At 56.4% G+C, this 20983-nt stretch overlaps 1 protein-coding gene across 2 annotated transcripts; it reads left to right on the top strand.

The window, feature by feature from the left end:
* The first annotated feature begins 7724 nt into the window (after nucleotides 1-7724).
* Nucleotides 7725-20977, top strand: LRRC32 (leucine rich repeat containing 32). 2 transcript variants are annotated; one of them, XM_006091049.3, is made up of 3 exons: nucleotides 7725-7863; nucleotides 12380-12470; nucleotides 17503-20977. In XM_006091049.3, the coding sequence occupies exons 2-3, from the start codon at nucleotides 12384-12386 to the stop codon at nucleotides 19393-19395; spliced, it is 1980 nt and encodes a 659-aa protein (XP_006091111.1). In that variant the 5' UTR covers nucleotides 7725-7863; nucleotides 12380-12383; the 3' UTR covers nucleotides 19396-20977. The 2 variants fall into 2 exon arrangements, with proteins under 2 accessions (XP_006091111.1, XP_014313348.1); XM_014457862.2 differs by lacking the exon at nucleotides 7725-7863 and adding an exon at nucleotides 8011-8307.
* Nucleotides 20978-20983: the final 6 nt, after the last annotated feature.

Below are 20983 nucleotides of genomic sequence, written 5' to 3'. Positions count from 1 at the left end.
AGGAAATGCTGTAGCGATTGGGAAGTGAACCTTGGAGAGGGTATACAGGTACCAAGAGAAGAAGACAATTCAGGAGGGAGGGGAGCGAAGCAGCTTCGAAGAAGCAGCCAAAGTTCCAAGGCAGCTGGGCTGGGGGACTTTCTTTCCATTGTCCTTCCCGACGCGCAGCCCAGGGCTAAGCCTGGCGAATGACGGGCCTGGACCCAAGTGGGAAGAAGAAACTGATGAGAGTGGAGGGAAAAGAGACAGAAGAGTAGGTGACAACATTGACGGGTCAGCTAGGAGAAGACAAGTGGGCAGGGCAGTAGCTGGCTGGGGACTTGGGGGGCCTGGAAAGAGCGTGTAAAATGGGAGTGTCCATGCTGATGGGAGAGCCTGTGGGTAGAGGGGCTGCTCAGAAGCTTTCCCAAGAGGCAGCCTCTCCAGCAGGAAGCAAGCCCACCCCCAGGCCTGGTGGCTCTAATGCAGGCAGAGGTGAAGTTGGGTTTAGGGGTCTGGTTCAGGCCTCAAACCCAGGCCTCCTGCCACAGCACTCAGAGGGGAGGGGAGGCAAGCAGGCAGCAGCCACACAGCCCAGAAGAGGCCAGAGAGCAGCAGTCTGCAAGGCTGAAGGCCCATTCCCGAGCTTCCAGATGTAGAGACAGGGGCTGGCTATGGGGACACAGCTGGGCACCCAATCCTCAGAAGACACGATCCAGCCCTCTGCACCCTGGGGCTCCTGCCCAGACTCCAGACTCCTGGGGTTCTGAGCTCACAGCATCCCATCAGGATTAATCATGGGATCCCTGGGAGGCACAGTGGTCTGTCAAACCCTTTCCCCTTCTCCCCTTTCACACCCCAGGAAATCAGCCCTAGTGAAAGTCTCCCGACTCATGTGTGTGGTCTGCTTCTGAGAAAGTCAGAGTCACGAGCAATGCAAGATCACCGCCTAGCTCCCATGGGCAAGCGCACGTGTGCATGTGTGTCTGTACATGTACACGTCCACACACACAGCCTCTCTGTGTGCTATGTCTGGTGTGTGTGTGCTGGGTTTGGGAGCCTGAGACTTTTAAGTCTTTGCTGTATATACGGGATATGATGTGTTTGTCGTGTGTGTGGAGTGTTTGTGACTGTGGCGTTTGGTGGGATATATATCTTATATAATAAAAGGCTAATATGCAAATCGACCAAACAGCGGAACGACTGGTCGCTATGACACACACTGACCACCAGGGGGAAGACACTCAACACAGGAGCCGGGCTCATGGTTGGCGAGTGCAGCTGCAGTGGCAGGAGCCTCTCCTGCCTCCACAGCAGTCAGACATCCCCCAAGGGCTCTCGGACTGCGAGAGGGTGCAGGCCGGGCTGAGGGACTACCTCCCCCCGTCCCTCTGGCCTCTTCTGGGCTGTGTGGCTGCTGCCTGCTTGCCTCCCCTCCCCTCTGTGTGCTGGGGCAGAAGACCTGGGTTTGAGGCCTGAACCAGACCCCTAAACCCAACTTCACCTCTGCCTGCATTAGAGCCACCAGGCCTGGGGGTGGGCTTGCTTCCTGCTGGAGAGGCTGCCTCTTGGGAATTCCCTCTTGGGAAATTCGTGCACTGTGCCTCTAATATATATATATACACACATTATGGTGTCCCAAAAAATGTATACACACTTTGAATAATTATTAATTCCAATTCCAATTGAGCTATCAGCTGTTAAAGTATGTATACATTTTTTGGGACACCACATACATATATTGTGTGCACATGTATGTTCAATGTGCATGCTGTGTCCTGTGCTGCCTATGTGAGAGTTGAATTTGTGAGGGCGTATGCATCTGTGTGTGGCCACTTTGAGGGTGTCTCTGTGAGAGGTTTGAAATGTTTGTGGATAGCAAGTATGTCTGTGTGAAATTTTTGTGTGAGGTTGATGCATGCTTGTTTTTATGAACTGTGCCCCTGTGTGGCCTGTGCTGTCTGAGGATATATATGAAGGGTGTGTGCATGTGTGTGTGTGTGTTCAGGGGAGTACACTGTTGCAGGTGTACTGTGTCCATGGGGGAAGCGCCTGTGTGTAGGGACATCATGGGGGAGGCATGACAGCCTAACACAGCAGAGAGGGGCAGAGTTGCAGCTCTCACTTTGACATCTCCTGGCCATGTGACCTGAGCTAGCTCCTGCCCCACTTAATTCCCCCAAAGGCCAGTATTTGACATTTTCTAGGAAGCCCCCAGGCCAGGAGGAGGAAGGCAACATGAGTGGGACATTGGGTCACAGTGGCCAGTGCTAAAGAGGATGGTCCCGGTTAAGCTGGGTGTGCCCAGGCCTCTGCCCCCTCATCTATGCCCTGGGGGTCCCACCTGACCCCCTGCAGAATGGGAATGCTGCCCCTCTCACTGCCCTTGAAAGGCAGCCACAGCAGGTCCCCTCCCCACATCCCCTGAGCACAGCCAGGGGGAGCTTCACAAACCACTTTCCTCCCCTCCCTGAACCAAATCAGCATGAAGAAGATAGAGCTGCTGCCAAAATGCAAACAATAACTCCGCCAGGAATCACAAGCCCTGCCACCCGACTGGGCCAGTGCCAGGGGCGGGCGGGCACTTGACACAAGAAGCTCACTCTTCAAGCGGCCCTAATCGTCCCTCATTGCTCCACTCGACAGAGACAGGATGGGTTCAGAGAGGCCAGGCCACCAACTCAAAGCCACACAGCAGTGGGCAGTACAGAGAGGATGGGAACCCAGGTCGGTCCGTCTCTGAAACCTGGGCTGCTTGTCGCCATTGGCTCTGCCCTCCTCAGGCCCCTCCTCAGCCACTCAAAAAGGACGAAAAGACAACTCCCAGCAGGCAGTCTGTTTCAACACCCTTGGGGGTTCCAAAGTTTGAGAAGACCTGAGCTGGAACCCAGAGGAGCTTGCTGTGAGGCAAGTGAAAGAAGGTAGGGGGAGGGGATTCTCTGACACTTTAAGGGGTGACCATTATCTGTGGGGATCACCTGGGTACACATGCGGCTGTTTCTGGAAGCTCTACCAGCCCTCAGGGCTTTGAACACCCAGATGAAGACAGGAGCCCATGGCTGGCTGGGAGCCCCGCGTAGCAAAGAACCCGAAGTTTGGAAAGGTTAGGGAGTTGGGAATGGACCTCCAGGGAACCTCTGAGGGCAAGGTACACCCCCCCCCCATGGGGTGGCCTATCTGGGCCACAACCGTTCCCCCCACGGAGCCCGGGACCCACGTCTGCTCTGGGACCACTGAGCCTGCAGTGACAGAGTCCCTCCCACTCAGCCCCCCTCAGTCATCGTCTCCCATCACTGGGTGCCCCATCTGTCCCTTCACTCAAACCAACTTCCACACGAGGACGACGGTATCAGTAATCATACCGACCCCAACCCCTATCCATTCAGGTTCCCAGTGTCGTCATCTCAAAACTCCGCTGAAGTGGCAAAATGACTGCCCAGAGTTACAGCTGAGGAGCTGAGCCTGCCGGCCTGAGGAAAATGACTTGCCCACGGCCACCCGGCTCCCTCGTGGCCGGCCCTCCTCTGATTAGTCTGCTGCTCTCTCGCCCTGGGCTTGTCTCTGTAGCCGTTGTGAACGTGAAGATGACACGTTATGACATCATGGGCCTAACCAAAGCCCACACCACTAACTCTGAATCATCAAGAAAAGGGGACGTCGGGTTTAACCTTCACATGGTTACAACGGGGGACTCACAGGGACAAGCCCTCGGGTTCCCAGCAGCCTCGGCGCTGCAGAGAGCTGTGGTTTCACGGTGCATGACACAGCATACTTCAAGTGTGGAGACGCTTCTGATCCTGCCCTGCCTGCTTCACCCAGTCTCGGGTTTTCTCACCTAACATCCCCTCTCTCCCTTGGGGCTGCTGGGAGCCTCCAGGCCCTCAGCCTCAGTTCTCACTGACCAGACTCAGAGCCGAAAGCCTCTCATGTGGCAGCTGGGGCACATGGGGCCTCACCAACACCTGCTTCCCCTGCACTGGTCGCTCCGAGGGCCACAGTGAGAACAGAACACCAGCCAAGCCAGTTGCTGGCCATGCATGAGGGCCTTGGAGCCTGAGGACGTGGATGGACATGGCTGCTGTGTCCTGTCCTTCCCCATCTGTTAGCCGTGTGACTATGCACAAGCCACAGTCCCTCCGAGCCTCAGGCCCTCTTCCGTAAAAGACAGGCCATGAGCGTCCCCTCTTCGTGGATGGCCGCAAGAAGGAGATAATTCAAGTAAAGTCCCTGGCACCCAGCCCAGTCCTGGAAAGCCCTCATTAATCCCATTTAACACTTCAGCTATTCTTCAGAGCAAGGGACACGCCACCTGCCCCCTTATAAGTGTTTCCCAAGCACCCAATGTTGGCTTTTGGCCCACAAACGCCCTACAGCTGACGCCCAGCAGCATTTGCTCTCCTCTCCTACAGCCCTTCCAGGAGGTGGCCCATCGCTGGCATGGTCTGAGCCCAGTTCCCCTAGGGAGCACGGGCGGTTGGGCAGAAGAACTGGGGAACCCAGGGTTCTGCCCCAAAAGGCAGGGCCGCAATAGGGGCTGATGAGGGAACTTCCTGACTCCTGGGGGCCCACAGGGGTGCTGGCAGGGGCACGGAGTGAGGACAGCCACATCCTTGCACTGCGATCTGGATTGGGAGTCTGGAGACCTGGGTTCAATTCCTGGTTCCAAAGCTGGGTGTCTTGGACCAGTTACTGAACTTCTCTGAGAATAAAGACACCTAACTGGAATGCTGTCTGTGGCTGTCTTTACCTTGATTTCCCACATGAGATGAAGCACTGGCCCACGATGGGTATTCAGCAACGAGTAGAGGAAACTAAATTGGGGTCTGGGGTGCCAGCATCCTTCTCACTCCAATTCCACAGTTAGCAACTTGTCCAAGGTCACACAGGACATGCGCATCATTGCCCGCCTGGGCCACCCGCTCCTCCCTGGGACCCTTCCCTTTCATTCTGACCTGAGGTAAAACCCTCCCAGGAGGCCTTGAGCCTGACTTGGTGCCTGAAAGGGTTTTCTCACCTTGGGATGGTATTCCTGAGGACACAGGAAAAGATGTGTCTCCTGTTTGCACTGATAGATGCATACGGGACCGGTAGCATAGCTACAAAAATACCAACACGGTGACGACTGAGCGGCCCATTGATGGCCTGTCCAGCAGGACGCCCTGTCCCGGAGGTGTGTGAGCAGGAGCTAAGTAGGCGACACTGGATGGAAGGCTGGCCTTGGTGGCGTTTAAAGAAAGCAACCAGCTGCCAGGCAGATCCCACCTGCTCAGTCCCAACTTCTCTTCCTTCAGATCAAGCTCCCACTCCCAAACTTGGCCTTCGAGGCCCCAATCATCCTATGTTCTCCTCTGCCTCCCATCTGGACGGGGTGCTCCACAGGGTAAGTCCACCAGTTCCCTGGGACAAGCCTGAGGAGGGACCATGGGCCAGGCCCTCAGTGAACCACTTTACACGCGTTGTTGCATTTGATCTTCACGGCAAGCCAGGACGTCGGGTGCTAATATTAGTGTCACTTTGCAGAGCAGCAAACGGAGGTCAGAAAGATCAGGCAACCTGCCAAAAATCACACAGCAACATGACTGTGAAAAAGTGGAGAGGTGAAGGAAGGGGTGCTGAGCACATGGGGTTCCCAGCGTTTAGTTCCCCCTGGTCCCAAGAGGCAGCTGCAGCAGGTGGGCACCCTTGGTTGCCCATCTGTGTCTAACTCTTGGGGAGCCCCATCTGGACGCTGAGTGAGGTAGAACCCGGTGAACTAACCACAACCGCAGCCTTTGGGGTTGTGTGGGGAGGCAGGCTGCTCTCCCCAGCCAGCCATGGCTCCAGCCCTGCCCAACTCCAGCCCCATCAGAGTTTGTGCCAGCCCAGCATCTGCTGCTTGGCAGCAGCTCAGGAGAGGGCGTGGCAGTGCTCAGCTGACCTGGGGTGCGGGGTGGGGTTCAGGTCAGGTGGAAGACCCGGGAACTGCCTGAATCCCACTCAGCCATGTTCTGCCCGTATCGGAGAACTGCTAGCAATCACTTCCTGGGCGCTGGCTGGCCTCTTGGATAAGGATCCGGAAAAGGAAGCCTGCAGGGTACAGCAGAGATATCACCAGTCACCACCAAGACAGTGAGGAGTCACCTAACACCCACTGGGTGCAGGCCCCAGGCTGGGTCCACGACACTTAGTTCTGGTCCCGACCCAGAGAAGTAGCTACTATCTCCCCCACTTTACAGACAGGGAAACTGAGCTTCCATTTGACCAGGTGAGCACTAGAGCCCAGAGAAAGGGTTGGGATCACCAGCTGGGACCTCCATGAGCAAAAAATCCAAGGCCTCAGGTGGCTGGGAGGGAGGGTGGGGGTCTGGACACCCTGCCCACCGCCTGCAACTTCCCTGCCCATGTCTTCATTGCAGCTCAGTTCCCGCCGCCGTAGGACAGCTCTCCCCATCTCCTCCTCTGAGGCTAGGGTAGGCCCTGGGCCACCAGCTGTCATAGCTTGTCTCCTCTGGGCTGCCCCCTTCTGCCCAGGCCCATCCCCACAGTCAGCCAGATGGGAGAAAGGGAAGGCAGCAGCCATCAAGCAGGCAGGGAACCCAGCTCTAAGCCCAGCGCTACCCCAATTTACCACAAACTTTGGGGGCCACTTTCCCATCTGTAAAATGGGGCACGCGTGCCACTCTATCAGGAAAGAGAAATGGGGAAGAGAAATTCCCTTCTACCCTGGAACCTAAGGAAAGCCCTGACCTTCCTCCCGCGACACCCCCACCCCGGAGTCCACCCCCAGCAGGGCACCCCCATCCCCGTGATTCAGGGTCAAGGCCTCTAGAAGAGGGGTGGCTCGGGGGAGGACTTGCCGCAGTCTCTGATGTAAAGGTCAGTAATGCCACCATTGCTACTCTGCACAGCACGTGAACACAGCACTTGAACCTGAGCACAATGGTGCCTGCAAAGGGGCACTCCGCTGGGCCCGGATTTAGCTTTGTGGCCACAGGGGGCTCGCATCCCTGTCTCCTAGAGACCGCATGACTTTGGATATGCCATCGGACCTTTCCGAGACTCGGCTTCCCAAATATAAATGGGCTCTTAGCAAACGCAGACCGGTTTTTGTTTATATTCGCGGTCCCCGTCCCTAACCTCAGTTTCACAATCTGAAAGCTGGGAGGTTTGATGGGACCGGTTCACAGGGCTGCTGCAGGGTCGGTGACGGGTCTGGATACGAGGCCACATCCAGAGGGGGCCTGGACTTGCCTGGACTGTCCAGAGGAGGCAGCGCGGGGTGGGGAATCCCCTCGGCGGCCGCCCCAGGGCCAGTGAAGGGTCATTTCCTTCCGCGTTCGAACCCGCGGTCACTTCTCCTGTTTGCCTCCCCCCCTCTCCTCCCCCCCCCCACCCCCCCATCCTAAGTGTAGCGGCGCCGGCCGCGGGAACTCGGGACCAGGCAGGATTTCCTCTGCGGACCTGCGGCTCCTAGGGCCGCCCGCCCCTCCAGACCCCACGGGGCCACGAACTGCACGTGCGGCGGCCCAGGGCTGGCCTCGCGGGCACGGGGCTTCCTCGGCGACCCCGCTCCCTCCGGCCCTTCCATCCCGCTCCCTACAACCCGCCGCTTCCCAGCCGGGGGTTTCAGCAGCATCAAGAAGATGCTTCCCTCCCTCTTGGGAACACCGGCCGGCGCTAGGACCCCGCGGCTGGCCCGAAAGGAGGCGTGGTGGGGCGGGAGAGGTATTTAAATTGGAGCCCGAGCCGCCCCCTCGCGGGTTCGGCTCCCGCGGGGCAGTGGATCTGCCGGGCGCCTCCTCGGGCCGCGACCCCGGGGTCTGGCGCGGGGTGGGACCGGGGAGCTGGTTTGCGCAAAATGTGCCGGGGCTGCGCGGGAAAGGAGCGGCGGCCGCGCTGAGCCAGGTAGGAGCCTCCGCGCGAGCAGGGCGGGCCCGCCCCCTGGGGACCCGGCTGCCCCGCGCCCCTCGGGAGCCGAGGATCTGGAGCTGGGCGGGGTCCTCCGCCCGCCGCCGTCCTCCACCCACACGTGGAGCCAGGGCTGACCCTCCCGGAGCTCTCCCAGGCGGCTAACTCAACAGATCTTTCCTGCAAAGGGGTGAGACCTGTTCCCATTTGACAGATGGGAAAACAAGGGCAGAGAGGCCAGCGCTTGGCGGGAACGTACAGTTAGTCGAGGGCAGACTAGGATTTGAATCCAGATCTCCTGCCATCCTCTGCTCTGCGCTGGGCGGCTGGGCGTGAGGTTCCCCATCCCACCGCACCAGACAGCCTGCCTACCTGCGGTGAGGGGGAAGGCGGACGCTCACCTCTCTCCAGGGGTCTCTGAAGCAGCCTTCTCCGTGGGTGGTAAGATGTGAGGGACCCCTACCCCCACCCTGAGCCGCCTGAGATTCTGTCATCACAGCCACATTCCTTTGGGTTAAGGTCTAATTCCTCCGTGGGATGCACATGTCTGCCCCTAGTGATTCACTGCTGGGTAGGGGCTTCCACCGCAGCTCTCTCAGGACCCCACTCTGCCAGGGATCCCTGATGGGCAGAGAAGGGGAAGCCGGGTCCAGCACTGTGAGCCTGTCCACTTGTGGATGTTGGGGGGAAGCTGTCATTCGAGGGGGTTAGAGAGGGAGATCTTGGCCTGGTGCCGGGGAACATGAGCTTTGGAAGCAGACAGACTGGATTCTTATCCTGACTCTATTAACTGACTGTGTGACTTTGGGTCAGTCACCTCCCTTAGCCTCGTTTTCCTCATAGGCCAATTGAGGACAGTTATAAAGGGCCAGACAGTTCAGCACCTGCTGGGAAGCACAGCATTCGGGTCATGTAGACCTGGGCTAAATCCCAAAATACTTACGAGCTGGGTAACTATTGGGTAAATCATTTCATCTTTCTGAGCCTCAGTTTTCTCATCTGTAAAATGGACATTATAGTAACTACTTTACCGGTTTGTTGTGAGAATTAAGTGAGATAATATAGGTCAGGTACTTAGAAGAATGTCTAACATCCTTAAATGGTAAGGATGGGCTTATTTATGATAGTGGGCATTGTCCCACCTCATCCCACCCCCTCCACCCTCTCTCTTTCTACACACACACACACACACACACACATTGTTTAACATTTCCCTCCCGGTCAGAATCCTAAGATAGCTCTTGCCTCCTCTTGCCTAGGCCTCTAGTCTGCAAGCTTGAGGTCTCCATTCTCAGCATATCTTGCCTAGGCCGTTTAGCTCTGCCGGTCATTGTCCCAGCTAAAAAGACAGTCTGTTCAGGACATTACCATAGGCATTATCATCTTGCTCATCGCAATAGTTGGAATAGCCAGTGGTAGAACAGGAACCAGGCTATTTGCCCTACTGATGGGACACTGAGGCACTGAAGGGTTAGGGGACTTGCCCCAGAACAGGCTGGGGAGCAGTAGTCTAGATGTCAGCCTGGGTCTAAGTGACCCCAGTCTTCTTCCCTCTTGAGAGAGAGTTGCCCTCAAATTCTACACACTTTGTCTTGGGCACTGCTGATGGATGCCCACTGCTGAGGGGCCCCTTCTGTCAGATGCCAGGCCCGAGTTCCATTGGTGCAGGGACCGTCCCTGCTGAATGCTCTGATGCCCACCTTGGGGGCAGGGTGAGATTTGGCAGGCAGAGGAGGGGAAAATGAGGGCCCCTTTGGGCGGCAATGCCTTCCAGTTCTGTACTGAGCCAGGCCCTTCCTTGTCCTCACCTCACACTTACCCCTCAGCCCATTTCAGTAGCGCTTCTACCCCTCGCTCCGCCATTTGTTCAATAGATCGTTGGTGAGCACCACTTGATAGACTCCTGTCCCCATAGAATAAAAAATTAATGATCAGGAAATCTTCAATGTGATGAAAACAATAAACCATGTGAGGGTGTGGGGAAGAGCATTCCAGGTGGAGGGAGCAGCAGGCAAAGGCCCTGAGGTAGGAATGCACGTGTGGTGGTTGAGGACTGGTGAGAAGAATGGCAAACACTAGAATCTGGTGAGGGAAGGGCAAATGGTAGGAGTCAGAGAGGAGAGGTATAAAGCCTGGATTTACTGGAGGTTTTTAGGCAGTGAGATTCATGATCTGATCTACGATTTAACGACACCTCTCTGGCAGCTATGTGTAGGCCAGACTGAAAGGGGTCAGGGTGGAAGTTAGGTGTTGCTGTGGTGGAGGCCAGGGTCATGGTGGTGACTCTGTTTGTGGCAATGATGGAGGAGGGAGGTGGGCAGCTCTGGGGGTTTCTTCAGAGAGAACAGGCAGAGCCCACTGACAGGGAGAAGGAGTGTGGCAGGGAGGTGAAGGGGGAGTCAAGGAGAGCAACTGCTCTGGCCAGTGTCACCATGTCACTGAGACTCCTCCTGTCAATTCTCAGTGCCTTCCCTGGCCTGTCCAGCGAGCCCCTCTGCCCTAGGGGCACTTCCCTTAGGAATATGTGGGAGGGAGTAATCCTAGAGTGCTCGGTGCTGTGCTCACTGGAAGCTCAGGGGCTGTGGGAACCTGGAGGAAGAGCCAAGCACATAGCCCAGACTTGGGAAACCAGAGCAGGCTCCTTGGAGGAGGTGACATCTTAGCTGAGACCCAAAGGATGAGGAGGTATTCAGCACAGAGAGGGGAGGGAGTGAAGGTTTGGAGCAGTGAAAGGGGCTCTGAGACCTGAAGGCAATAGGAGGCTTCCAGAACCCTGAGTGGGAGAGGGGGCAGTGAGAAATGAAGCTGGAGAGAAGATCTGGCCGCAAGGCATACTCCCCAAGGGCCTCAAAGGCGCCCTGAGGGGTTTCCACTCAATTCTGCGTATACCAGCTTTCGGATGGGTGGTGGTGTTCTGCTTTTTAAACAGCAGAACAAAATTTCCTGTAAAAGCCTCACCCATAATGCAGGTGAGAAGAGCGAGCCTTTGTGGGGGCAGAGGCCCATGGCCGAGGGGAACCCAGGGAACAGGTTTTGAAAGACCACATTTGAACAATAAAGGAACTCAGGGCAGCCACCTTCATTTAAAATTCATTGTAAGGACGCTAATTGGGTCGAATAGTAAAGACCCAGCCCGCAAAGGTCCTATAAAAGCGTCTTCTCCTAAAGCACCCACAGAGTCACAACTCAGCACCCATTTATTGAGCCCTTTTGGAGACCGTATAGTGTAGAGGTTAAGAGCACAGACTAGGAGCCAGACTTGTTATCTGTGAGACCTTGAATGTGTTACTTAATCTCTCTGGGCCTCAGTTTTCCTGTCTGTAAAATGGGAACGCTAATCATGGAGCCAAGTCATTGAATCATTGTGAGGATTAAATGAGTTAATAATACATATGAAGTGTAGAGAAGTGTGCCTGGTACATAATAAGGGCTCCCTAAGTAGAATATACGTCATTTGATCTTTAAGAAAACTTGGTGAAGTCAGCATTAACCCCAGAAAAGGAAACTGAGACTCAGAGAGGTGAAATGATTTGCACACGGTCACACAGCAGGTTAGTGGGGGAATCAGAGGGAACAGTTGGATATGGGTGACTCTGAGTCCAGTGCTCTTGGAGGGTCCCTCCTTCTTAATGCTCTGTATGTATTATGGTCACTTCTGTGCGTTTATTTGTGTTCCTAGTTTCCAGCACAGAGGTAGATGTGAGGAGGCATTCAATAAAAGTGTGAATGAATGAATGAAATTGATAGATTGAGCTGTGTATTCCTAGCCCCTGACCCAGGTCTTCAGTGAGTGAGCTAGTAGCACTGAGATTCCACCCTGCTGAGGGCACCCTGGCTGCTCATAAAGGGGAGGGCAGGCCCAACAGGCCCGCGTGTCCCCCTGCCCTGGCACGGGTGGTGGCTTCAGTGAAAGTAAAGGGCCTGGCAGCCTGCTCCTGGGGAAGTTCACAGCCACAATGCCGGGCCAGGGCAAGCCTCCGGTGGGGCTTCCTGTCAGGGCTCCAGGCCCAGCCATCAAACAATGGCAGGGGCTCAAGAATCAGAAAATCAAAAGAAAAAGGGCAAAATAAAGGCCCGTGTGTGTGTGTGTGTGTGTGTGTGTGTGTGTGTGTGTAATTCCGTTTGGGGTCTGGGAGCTATGAAGGGGTGAGCTGCTTGTGGTTTGGGTAGAAAGGGAGTCAGAGGCCCAGCTGCCCACCTCACCTCACCCCAGCCCTGAGGTTGGCCCAGGGCAGCCCTTAGGGTCCCTCTGCCTCCTGCTCACCTCCTCCAGATTGTTCTCCACCAGTTGGAGACTTTTGAAACCCAAATCAGACCATGTTGCCCACTGTTTAAAAACTCTTTCTGGGGGCATGGCCTAGCTCCTTGGCGTAGCACTGGAGGCCCTCTGTGAGGGGCTACACCTTCATTTCCGATACAGCTATGGTCTGAGGGCAGGGTGGGAGGGTGTGGGCTGGCCGTGGGAAGGAGCCTGAGATTTTACAATGTCCCCTTTCCTCCCTGCCCTATGCAGAGCCATGAGCCACCAGATCCTGCTGCTCCTGGCCGTGCTGACCCTGGGCCTGGCTACCTCCCAACAGGGAGACAAGGTGCCCTGTAAGATGGTAAGAAGCCCTGCCCAGGCAGGGTAAGCTCCCCCACCCCCACCCCACCGCCACCCCCACCCCACCGCCACCCCCACCCAGCCCTAGGGTGTTCTATCCTCCCAGCCCCAGAAGCCAAAGGAGTCAGAAAAGGAAAAGGAATGCATTTAAACCTTGCATTTGATTAGCACCTGCTAGAATGTTTAAATACCTTATTTACTATTAATCCTGCCAGGTGAGTACCATATTCCCATTTTACAGAATTGGAAGCTGAGGCTTGGAGAGGTTAAGTGACTTGTCCAAGGTCATTCAACTGGGACCACTGGGGCCAATATTGGACTCTATTCCCTCTGCCCCCACAAGGTGATACAGAATTTGGGGTCAGTCAGCTGGGAAGGGCTCTTCTGTTTTGGGTCCCTGGGCTCCTTGACTTGGGCCCATCTGCCACAGCCCTGCTGGGAAGCCTCACTCATCACTGCCCAGGTCAAATGCTGCCTCCTTCAGGAAGCCTCTTCTGATTCCTCCCAGGCTGACCTGGTTCTGTTGCTCCCTTTGCTGGTCTTCCCCAGCCCCAAGCTTCCCTCCTTCTCAATATTGAGCACGTGGTATAGTTCGCAAGTGGGCCCAAGCCTGCCTCACCACCAGACCAAAGTTCCCGAAGGCAGGGACCGGGCTTGATTCACTCTGTTCCTTTGTCCTGCCCTTTGCCAGGAGACTAGCCCTGACGTATTGTCGCCGTGTGGGGTGCAGGGAAAAGAGACCACCCAGGTCCACTTGTGAAGCTGGGCAGTCACTGAGCTCAAGGCAGAAGCTTGCCCTGGGGAAGGGACAGGCCCCGTGGCAGCCCCACTTGGACCTGGGACTGGAAGCTTATGACACAGAATGGCCACCGGCTTCTGGAGGCTGCAGTGCTGGCAGCCAGGCCCGGGGCCCTCCCCTGGCGTTGCAGTGTCCTGCTCTGGTCACCTTATTTCTTGCTCTTTAGAGCCCTTCTGAGTTCCCAGAACCCAGAATCATAGGCAGAGAGGCCTCAAATGTCACCAAACGCAGCCCCACATTCTTCCCTGGGGAGACAGCTCAGAGAAGGGAAGGCCCTGGGCCACCCAGCAGGAAGGGGAACTGGGTGAGCTTTGGATTGGGGAGAGATGAGGTAATAGGCAGGAAGGTGCCTTCTGGACTGCCATAGAAGGAGTCATGATGATTTTTAAGATAATAAAAAAATTTAAAAAAAAATTTTCACATGCCAAGGGCTCGCAAGGCGCCTGCTGCATGCTGAGGACTTTCTCTCCCTTTCTCCTGCCCAGATTCCTTTTTCAGCAGGAAACTGAGGCCGAGAGAAGAGCTGTGGCCACCAGGGTTATGCAGATCGGAAGTAATAGAGCGGTATTTGAACCCAGCTCCCAGGGCTTATGCTGCCCACTGCGAGTGACTTACTGCCCTGCTTCCCTGCTCTGTGCAGGTGGCAAAATGGAGTTGGGTGGCAAGTCCTCTTCCCTCCTAAAAAACAAAACAAAAAACAAACAAACAAAAAAACTTGGGCAGTGGCAGCCTGGCATCCCAGAGAGAGTGGGTAGAGTGTTGCTAAGGGTTGACTCCTCCAAGACCCTTTCCCAAGTCAGGCAGGGGTGCTGGGGGCTCGGAGCTCGGGCCGTGGGGGGTGCGCTGGAAGTGAGTGCTGCGAGCTGCGCTGGCCTTCAAGCTCCTTCCCACTGAACTGCAGAGCCGGCGGTGGTGCAGCACTGCCTGCAGCCGCCTCCTCTGGGTCCCTGGCAGGGGTTCTGGGCACCCGGGCAGAAAGCAAGTCTTAGGCTCTGGGCTTGGCCAGCCTGTGTCCTGACTCAGCTCTCAGGGGCTGGTGGCCCAGGGAGCCTTTGAGAATTCAGGGGTGAATGGGGTATGGGCTTGCCTGCAGGAGAACATGTGGTGCATAGCACAGTGCCCCCCACAGGGTAAATGCTCAGGAAGTGGTAACTGGTGTTATTTACTCTGCTGAAGGACTCAACCTGGGTACTCAACCAGCTGAGGGCGCAGTGGTCAAACTTGGCTGGCAGTAGGAAAAGGAACTCCTAATGGTACTTTTGAGCCTCTGACTATATGATTTGGGGAAGCCACCTCCCTCCTCCGAGCCTCAGCTTCCTGAGAGGGTACAATGAGGTAAATATGCCTTCGAAGATTGAATGAGGCAAGGGATCTATGCATTCAGCACAAGCCTGGCACACAGCTGGCGCTCCATGGTTAGTGGCAGTCACTGTGTTAATGTTCTTTTTGCTGTGGCTTCTTAAATAAGGATGGTCCAGGAGCTGAGGACAGGATGAGGGACCATGCCTGGTGGCCCCAGCTGGTCGAGAGGTTGGGAGGGAGAAAGGGGCAAGGAGCCAGGCAAGACTGGCCAGGTGGCCAGGATAGGTTTCTGGTTCACATGATGCCCAACCTCAGGGGCATCCCTGGGCCGCTGTGCAGGCTGGTTACTGTGCTGCATAGAGTAGGAAGAGGCACACAGGTGCCTGTTGGAGGGCAGTCCATTCCTCTCCCTCCTCACCTTGGGGATCTTGAGAGGAAGCTGACAGCTGGGGCCAGGCAGAGAGCCCCCTTACCCTCACCCCATCTCCAGGCCCTGCTGGCTTAGCTACTGACTCACCACGACCTCGTGCAGGTCACTGCCATCTTCAAGCTCAGTCTCCCCATCTTGGAATTGGGGGGGCTGGACCCTTTTTGCTCTAACAGTCTTTGACTTTAGTCTGAATACATGGATCATCCCTTTAATTTCTTTTTAGAAAGGTGTTGACTCAATCCCTCAGACCTTTACCAAACCAGTTATGTCTAGGACTCTTTCATTCATTAAAAAGATTTAGTGAGCACCTTCTGTGGGCCATGTCCAAGGCCTCCACATCAATCAAAACGGTCCGTTTGCTCTGAGCTCACTGTCTAGCAGGTCCCCACACAGACAGCCACAATTCAGGGGCCAAAGCTATGACAGGAAGCACAGAGGCTGTAAGAAAACCCAAAGGAGGCCCCAACCTGGCCAGGAATCAGGGAAGGCTTCCCGGCAGAGGAGATCCTGGACTTAGCATGCAGAATTCCCCGTGCAGATTTTGTTGGGAAGGACATAACCAGCACAGGGAACAGTAAGGAGGAGACCCAGAGCTGGGGCTGGGAGGGTTAATGGTCAGTGGTCAGATATGATCCCTGTGGGCTGGGCTGGAGTTGGTTGGGAGGATAGGGGATAGCTCCTCAGGGGCCACAAACAGCTTTGAACCTGCCGAGAGCCCTGGAGTTTGCCCTGGAGGGGTTTCAAGAGAAGGCAGCACTCTCTGAGTGGAATTTGAGAGCAATTGCCAGGCATCTGGTTGGTGGGTGGATCAGAAGGGTCAGTGGAGACAGAAGCTGGGGCAGGAGTGGGCCTGAGCTGGTAGAAGTCAGACCAGCTGAGCAAGGCCGGGGCTCCTGGTATGCTAGAAAAGACGAGAGGAAGGCTGCACTTACATGGAAAGAATTCTGGCCTCAGAAAGCACATGAGATAGAAGGACAAAAGTGGGCCCTTGAGTTGTTAAAATATCTGGGTTGAAAACCCAGCTCTGTGCCTCAGCAGCGGGGTGATCTGAACCCTTCCTTACCTCTCTGGGCTTGCTTTTCTTAAATGGGGGCGATCATATTGACGGGCCGGCTATTGTGAAGACCCAGGGAGACCATGGGTCTGAAAATGCCAAAAAATCTAAAATGCTGAGTGGGTGAGAGGGAAGGATGAGTTACTTTCTGGATAAGAAACCAGAGTGGGCCTGTGACTCGATGGGGCACGCGCCACAAAATCAGAGTGTCGTCATCAGAGAGCGTGGGCTGGGACCCTGGATGTCGTTTCCCCTGCCCCTTACGCTCACCCCATCTCCAGGACCAGATCAGGACCGGGCCTTGGGAAGCACAGCCACTGAGAGGGGCGGGGGTGGGTGGCAGCAACAGAAAGGGCCCTCCTGGGGAGTGTTACCGAGAAAGCAGGCTCTGGGACCCAGGATGAGGGCTTGAATGAGATCTGAGGACAGGAAGCTAAAAACTGATGACAAGAGGGAAAACTGCATTTTTTCCGTTGGGAAACAACTCCCCCAACGTGGGTTCATCTAGTCTTACACCAACTGGGTCAACGTAACTACCTGGGCCCATAGAAGGAAGCCAGGGTGTGGAACCAGGTGGCCTGGGTCCCAGCTCAGCTCTGTTCCTCATGGCCCTGGGCCACTCTAGAGCAGTGGTTCTCCACCTTGGCTGCACATTAGAATCACCTGGGAATCTTTTTAAAATCCTGATTTCTGGGCCTCATCCTCCAGAAATTCTGTTTCTTTGTTATGGGGTTGGGGCCACAACATTAGTAACAAAGAAACAGAATTTCCGGAGGATGGGGCCCGGAAATCAGGATTTTAAAAAGATTCCCAGGTGATTCTAATGTGCAGCCAAGGTTGAGAACCTCTGCTCTAGATCAAGCATGTCAAACTTGTGGCTGCCGGGCCGCATGCCTCATTTACTTAAACAAAGCTCGCAGCCTGCCAGCAGCCGGCTGGTGGAGAGTTTGGCATGCTTGCTCTGTGGCTCCGTTTCCTGTAAAATGGGTTAATGATTAGTACCAAGACTGAGCTCATTAAGGAGCTCGTTAACTCAAATTACTCTATCAACTCAATGCAAAAAATCCGCGGAGAGACAGCTGGTATCTCAAAAAACTCGTTAGTCGGGACACTCGTAAGTCAAGGCCCCACTGTACAGGGTTTTTGGTCATTTGTCCTTCTAACTTTCTATCATCTCTCTGTCTACCCATCGAAGCTTCCTTGAGTCCCTCCCGATGCCAGTGCTGCACTGGGTGCTGGAGATAGGGGCATGGAGCAGGATGGGGGTCATCCGGACATGGGGTGATTAGGCTGGGATGGAGGAACGTCGAGCATCCTGGGAGGCCAGGGGAGAAGCCCAGCCAAGCCTGGTGGGAGCTCAAGGTCACCCTTCCTAGAGGCACGTGTCCAATTCCAGCTCCTACTGCACCCATTAATGCCTGCTGCTCTCTCTGCCTCCCCCTCCCCAGGTGAACAAAGAGGTCTTCTGCCAATTCCTTGGCCTGGTGCAGGTCCCCTCGGTGCTCCCGCGGGACATCGAAGCCCTTGACCTGTCTGGAAACCAGCTTCAGAGCATCCTGGCCTCGCCCCTGGGCCTCTACACAGCGCTTCGTCACCTGGACCTGAGCTCCAACGAGATCAGCTTCGTCCAGCCAGGTGTCTTCGAGGCCCTGTCCCACCTGGAGCACCTCAACCTGGCCCACAACCGCCTGGCGCTGAGCACTGGGGGTCTGGGCCCCCTGCTGCACGTGAAGTCTCTGGACCTGTCTGGGAACAGCCTGTACAGCGGCCTGGTGGAGCAGCTGCTGGGGGAGGCGCCAGCCCTGCGCACCCTCGCACTGGCGGAGAACAGCCTGACCCGCCTGGCCCGCCAGACCTTCTGGGGCACACCTGCACTCGAGCGACTGGACCTACACAGCAACGTGCTGATGGACATTGAGGATGGGGCTTTCGAGGCCATGCCCCACCTGACCCACCTTAATCTCTCCAGAAACTCCCTCACCTGCATCTCCGACTTCAGCCTCCAGCAGCTGCGGGTGTTGGACCTGAGCTGCAACAGCATCGAGGCCTTTCAGATGGCTCCCGAGTCCCAGGCCGTGTACCAGCTCACCTGGCTCGACCTGCGGGAGAACAAACTGCTCCACTTCCCTGACTTGGCCGCACTCCCGAGACTCATCTACCTGAACGTGTCCAGCAACCTCATCAGTCTCCCTGCGGGGCCACCCCAGGGTGGCGAGGCCATCTATGCACCCTCTGAGGGCTGGTCAGCCTCGCCCCTCTCGAACCCCAGCCGGAATGCCAGCACCCACCCCTTCTCCCAGCTCTTGAATCTGGATTTGAGCTACAATGAGATTGAGCTCGTCCCCGAGGGCTTTCTGGGGCACCTGACCTCCCTGCGCTTCCTGAACCTCAGCCGAAACTGCTTGAAGGCCTTTGAGGCTCGGAGTGCGGGCTCCCTGCCCTGCCTGGTGCTCCTGGACATCAGCCACAATGCGCTGAAGACACTGGAGCTGGGCACCAGCGCCCTGGGGTCTCTGCGGACGCTGCTCCTTCAGCACAATGCCCTGCAGGACCTGCCCCCACACACCTTTGCTGGCCTGGCTAGCTTGCAGAGGCTCAACCTGCAGGGGAACCGGGTCATTCCCTGTGGGGGGCCAGGGGGGCCTGGGCCCTCCGGCTGCGTGGACTTCTCTGGCATCTCCTCCCTCCGCAGCCTAAACCTGGTGGACAACGAGCTGGAGACGCTCTGGGCAGGTGCCTTCCTCCACACACCACTGACGGAGCTGGACCTCTCTTCCAATCCGGGGCTGGATGTGGCCACGGGGGCCTTGGTGGGCCTGGAGGCCTCCTTGGAGGTCCTGGCCCTGCAGGGCAATGGGCTGGAGGTGCTGCAGGTAGACTTGCCCTACTTCAGCTGCCTCAAGCAGCTCAATCTCGCCGAGAACCGCCTGAGCCGCCTGCCGGCCTGGACGCAGGCCGTGTCTCTGGAGGTGCTGGACCTGAGGAACAACAGCTTCAGCCTGCTGCCCAGCAGTGCCATGGGCGGCCTGGAGACCAGCCTGCGGCGCCTCTACCTGCAGGGGAATCCGCTCAGCTGCTGCGGCAATGGCTGGCTGGCGGCCCAGCTGCACCAGGGCCGTGTGGACGTGGACGCCACCCAGGACCTGATCTGCCGCTTCGACTCCCAGGAGGAGGTGTTCCTGAGCCACGTGCGCCCTGAGGACTGTGAGGAGGGGGGGCTCAAGAATGTCAACCTCATCATCATCCTCACCTTCACGCTCGTCTCTGCCATTGTCCTCACCATGCTGGCCACCTGTTGCTGTGTCCGCCAGCAGAGGTTCAACCAACAGTACAAAGCCTAGAGCAGCCAGGCTGCGGAAGAGCTCAGCTGGAGACCCTTCCAGGACAGCGAGGGAGCCCGAGGCACAGAGGAGGGTGAGGTCTAACCCAAGGCCACACAGTGAGCCAGGGTCCCGGAACCCTAATCTCTAAGTCCCAGCCCAGGCTTCCTTTCCCTGCATCCTGCTGCATCGGTAGGTGACGCACTTCCCAGGCCTCACATGCGGTCCAGCTGTGGCAGCTGGACGTGGAGCAGTAGTGGGAGCGACAGAGAATGAGGATGAGCCATCAGATCAACAAATCTTCACCAGACATCTGTTTTGTGCCACACCCTGCGCTGGGCACTGAGGACACTGATGAAGGAGACACATCAAGCATCTCCCAGTCGGGGTGGGGATGGCATCACAGAGCTGTGCAGCGACCGCACAGAGTGTGGAGCCCAGGGCTCCAAAGCTCGGCAGCGCGAGCTGAGTGCTGGGGGGGCGAAGGGTGGGGGAAATGGGGAGTCCTGCCCCGCCAGGCCAGGGCCAGGGAGGGGAAAGACCAGGAGGATTTGTCTGAGACCTTGCCAAGCAGACTATTGGTCACATCTTCTGATTATGACTTTCAGCTTCTCTGGAACATGACGAACTTGTAACTGGAAGAGACCTGGAGCCATGAGTGTGCCATGGGTCCAGCACTATGGCAGGCTGTGGCGGCTGCAGCAGGTCCGGTTCACAGGCTGGTGCCCTGGGCTCCAGCCAGCACTGGACCGTCATTTCCTGCTCTGGACAGACTTTTTGCCCACCTGGCACTCTGGTGTTGCACACTGGCCCCAATACTGCCGTGGCCTCCACTCCCCGCTCCATCCCAGGAGTGAAGGCCTTAGGTCTCTGGTTCTGTTTTGCCCCAGGCTTGGCAGCGGTAACAAACCCAAGTCTGTGTCTGCCTCTTTATGACAACCCTCTGAGGCTGGTATTTAATCCCAGTTTATAAAAGAGGCTCCAAGTCTCCCTGCAGGGTGTCCCAGCTACAGAATGCCGCACTGAGATTCAGAATCACATCATCCTGACTCCGGGGACTGAGCTTTGCCACTGCGGGGCTGCAGGCTGTCAGGGGGACAGGAAGTGGCCCCCGTTGCTGGCACAGGGCCTGGGAGCATCCTGCACTGTACATCCCACCAGCTCCCCTCCCTCCACTCTCCCAGGCCCTCTCCTCCTCTGCCTCAGTTTCCCTCATTCCCTCCTTTGCAGACTGGTCTTTTTCTCTTGTGGCCCTTGCATCCCCATTCTCCAATGAGCACAGTCTAGAATGTGAGACCATGGAGTCCCACCTCCCCCTTACACAGATGGGGAAACTGAGGCTTAGGAAGAGAAGAGGACTTGTTCCGAGATGCACAAGTCAGGGGCAGAGCCTGTGGAAAACAGGTGGAGTCAGACCTCATTACGGGTGTCAGGGGGTGGGGTGGGGGGTTGGACCTGAGTGGTTTTCTTCTCTCTCAGGTGTCACATCACAAGATAATGCTCCAAACGCTCTTTTGGGTCCTCCTCATACAGGGATCCTCCCCTCTTAGAAAAATGGGTTTAAAAAATCTAGATCTAACCCCTTGTCCCTCATACCCGTGGAACCATG

Source organism: Myotis lucifugus, unplaced genomic scaffold (genome assembly GCF_000147115.1).
Source record: "Myotis lucifugus unplaced genomic scaffold, Myoluc2.0 scaffold_86, whole genome shotgun sequence".
Lineage (NCBI taxonomy): Eukaryota > Metazoa > Chordata > Mammalia > Chiroptera > Vespertilionidae > Myotis > Myotis lucifugus.
This window is presented reverse-complemented; position numbering and strand designations above follow the sequence as displayed.

Bases quoted from the DNA above. Each gene is read 5' to 3' on its own strand.
- LRRC32 (XM_006091049.3), top strand. From the start codon at position 12,384: ATGAGCCACCAGATCCTGCTGCTCCTGGCCGTGCTGACCCTGGGCCTG. The intron at 12,471-17,502 runs GTAAGAAGCCCT...CCCCCTCCCCAG, and splicing joins ACAAGGTGCCCTGTAAGATG to GTGAACAAAGAGGTCTTCTG.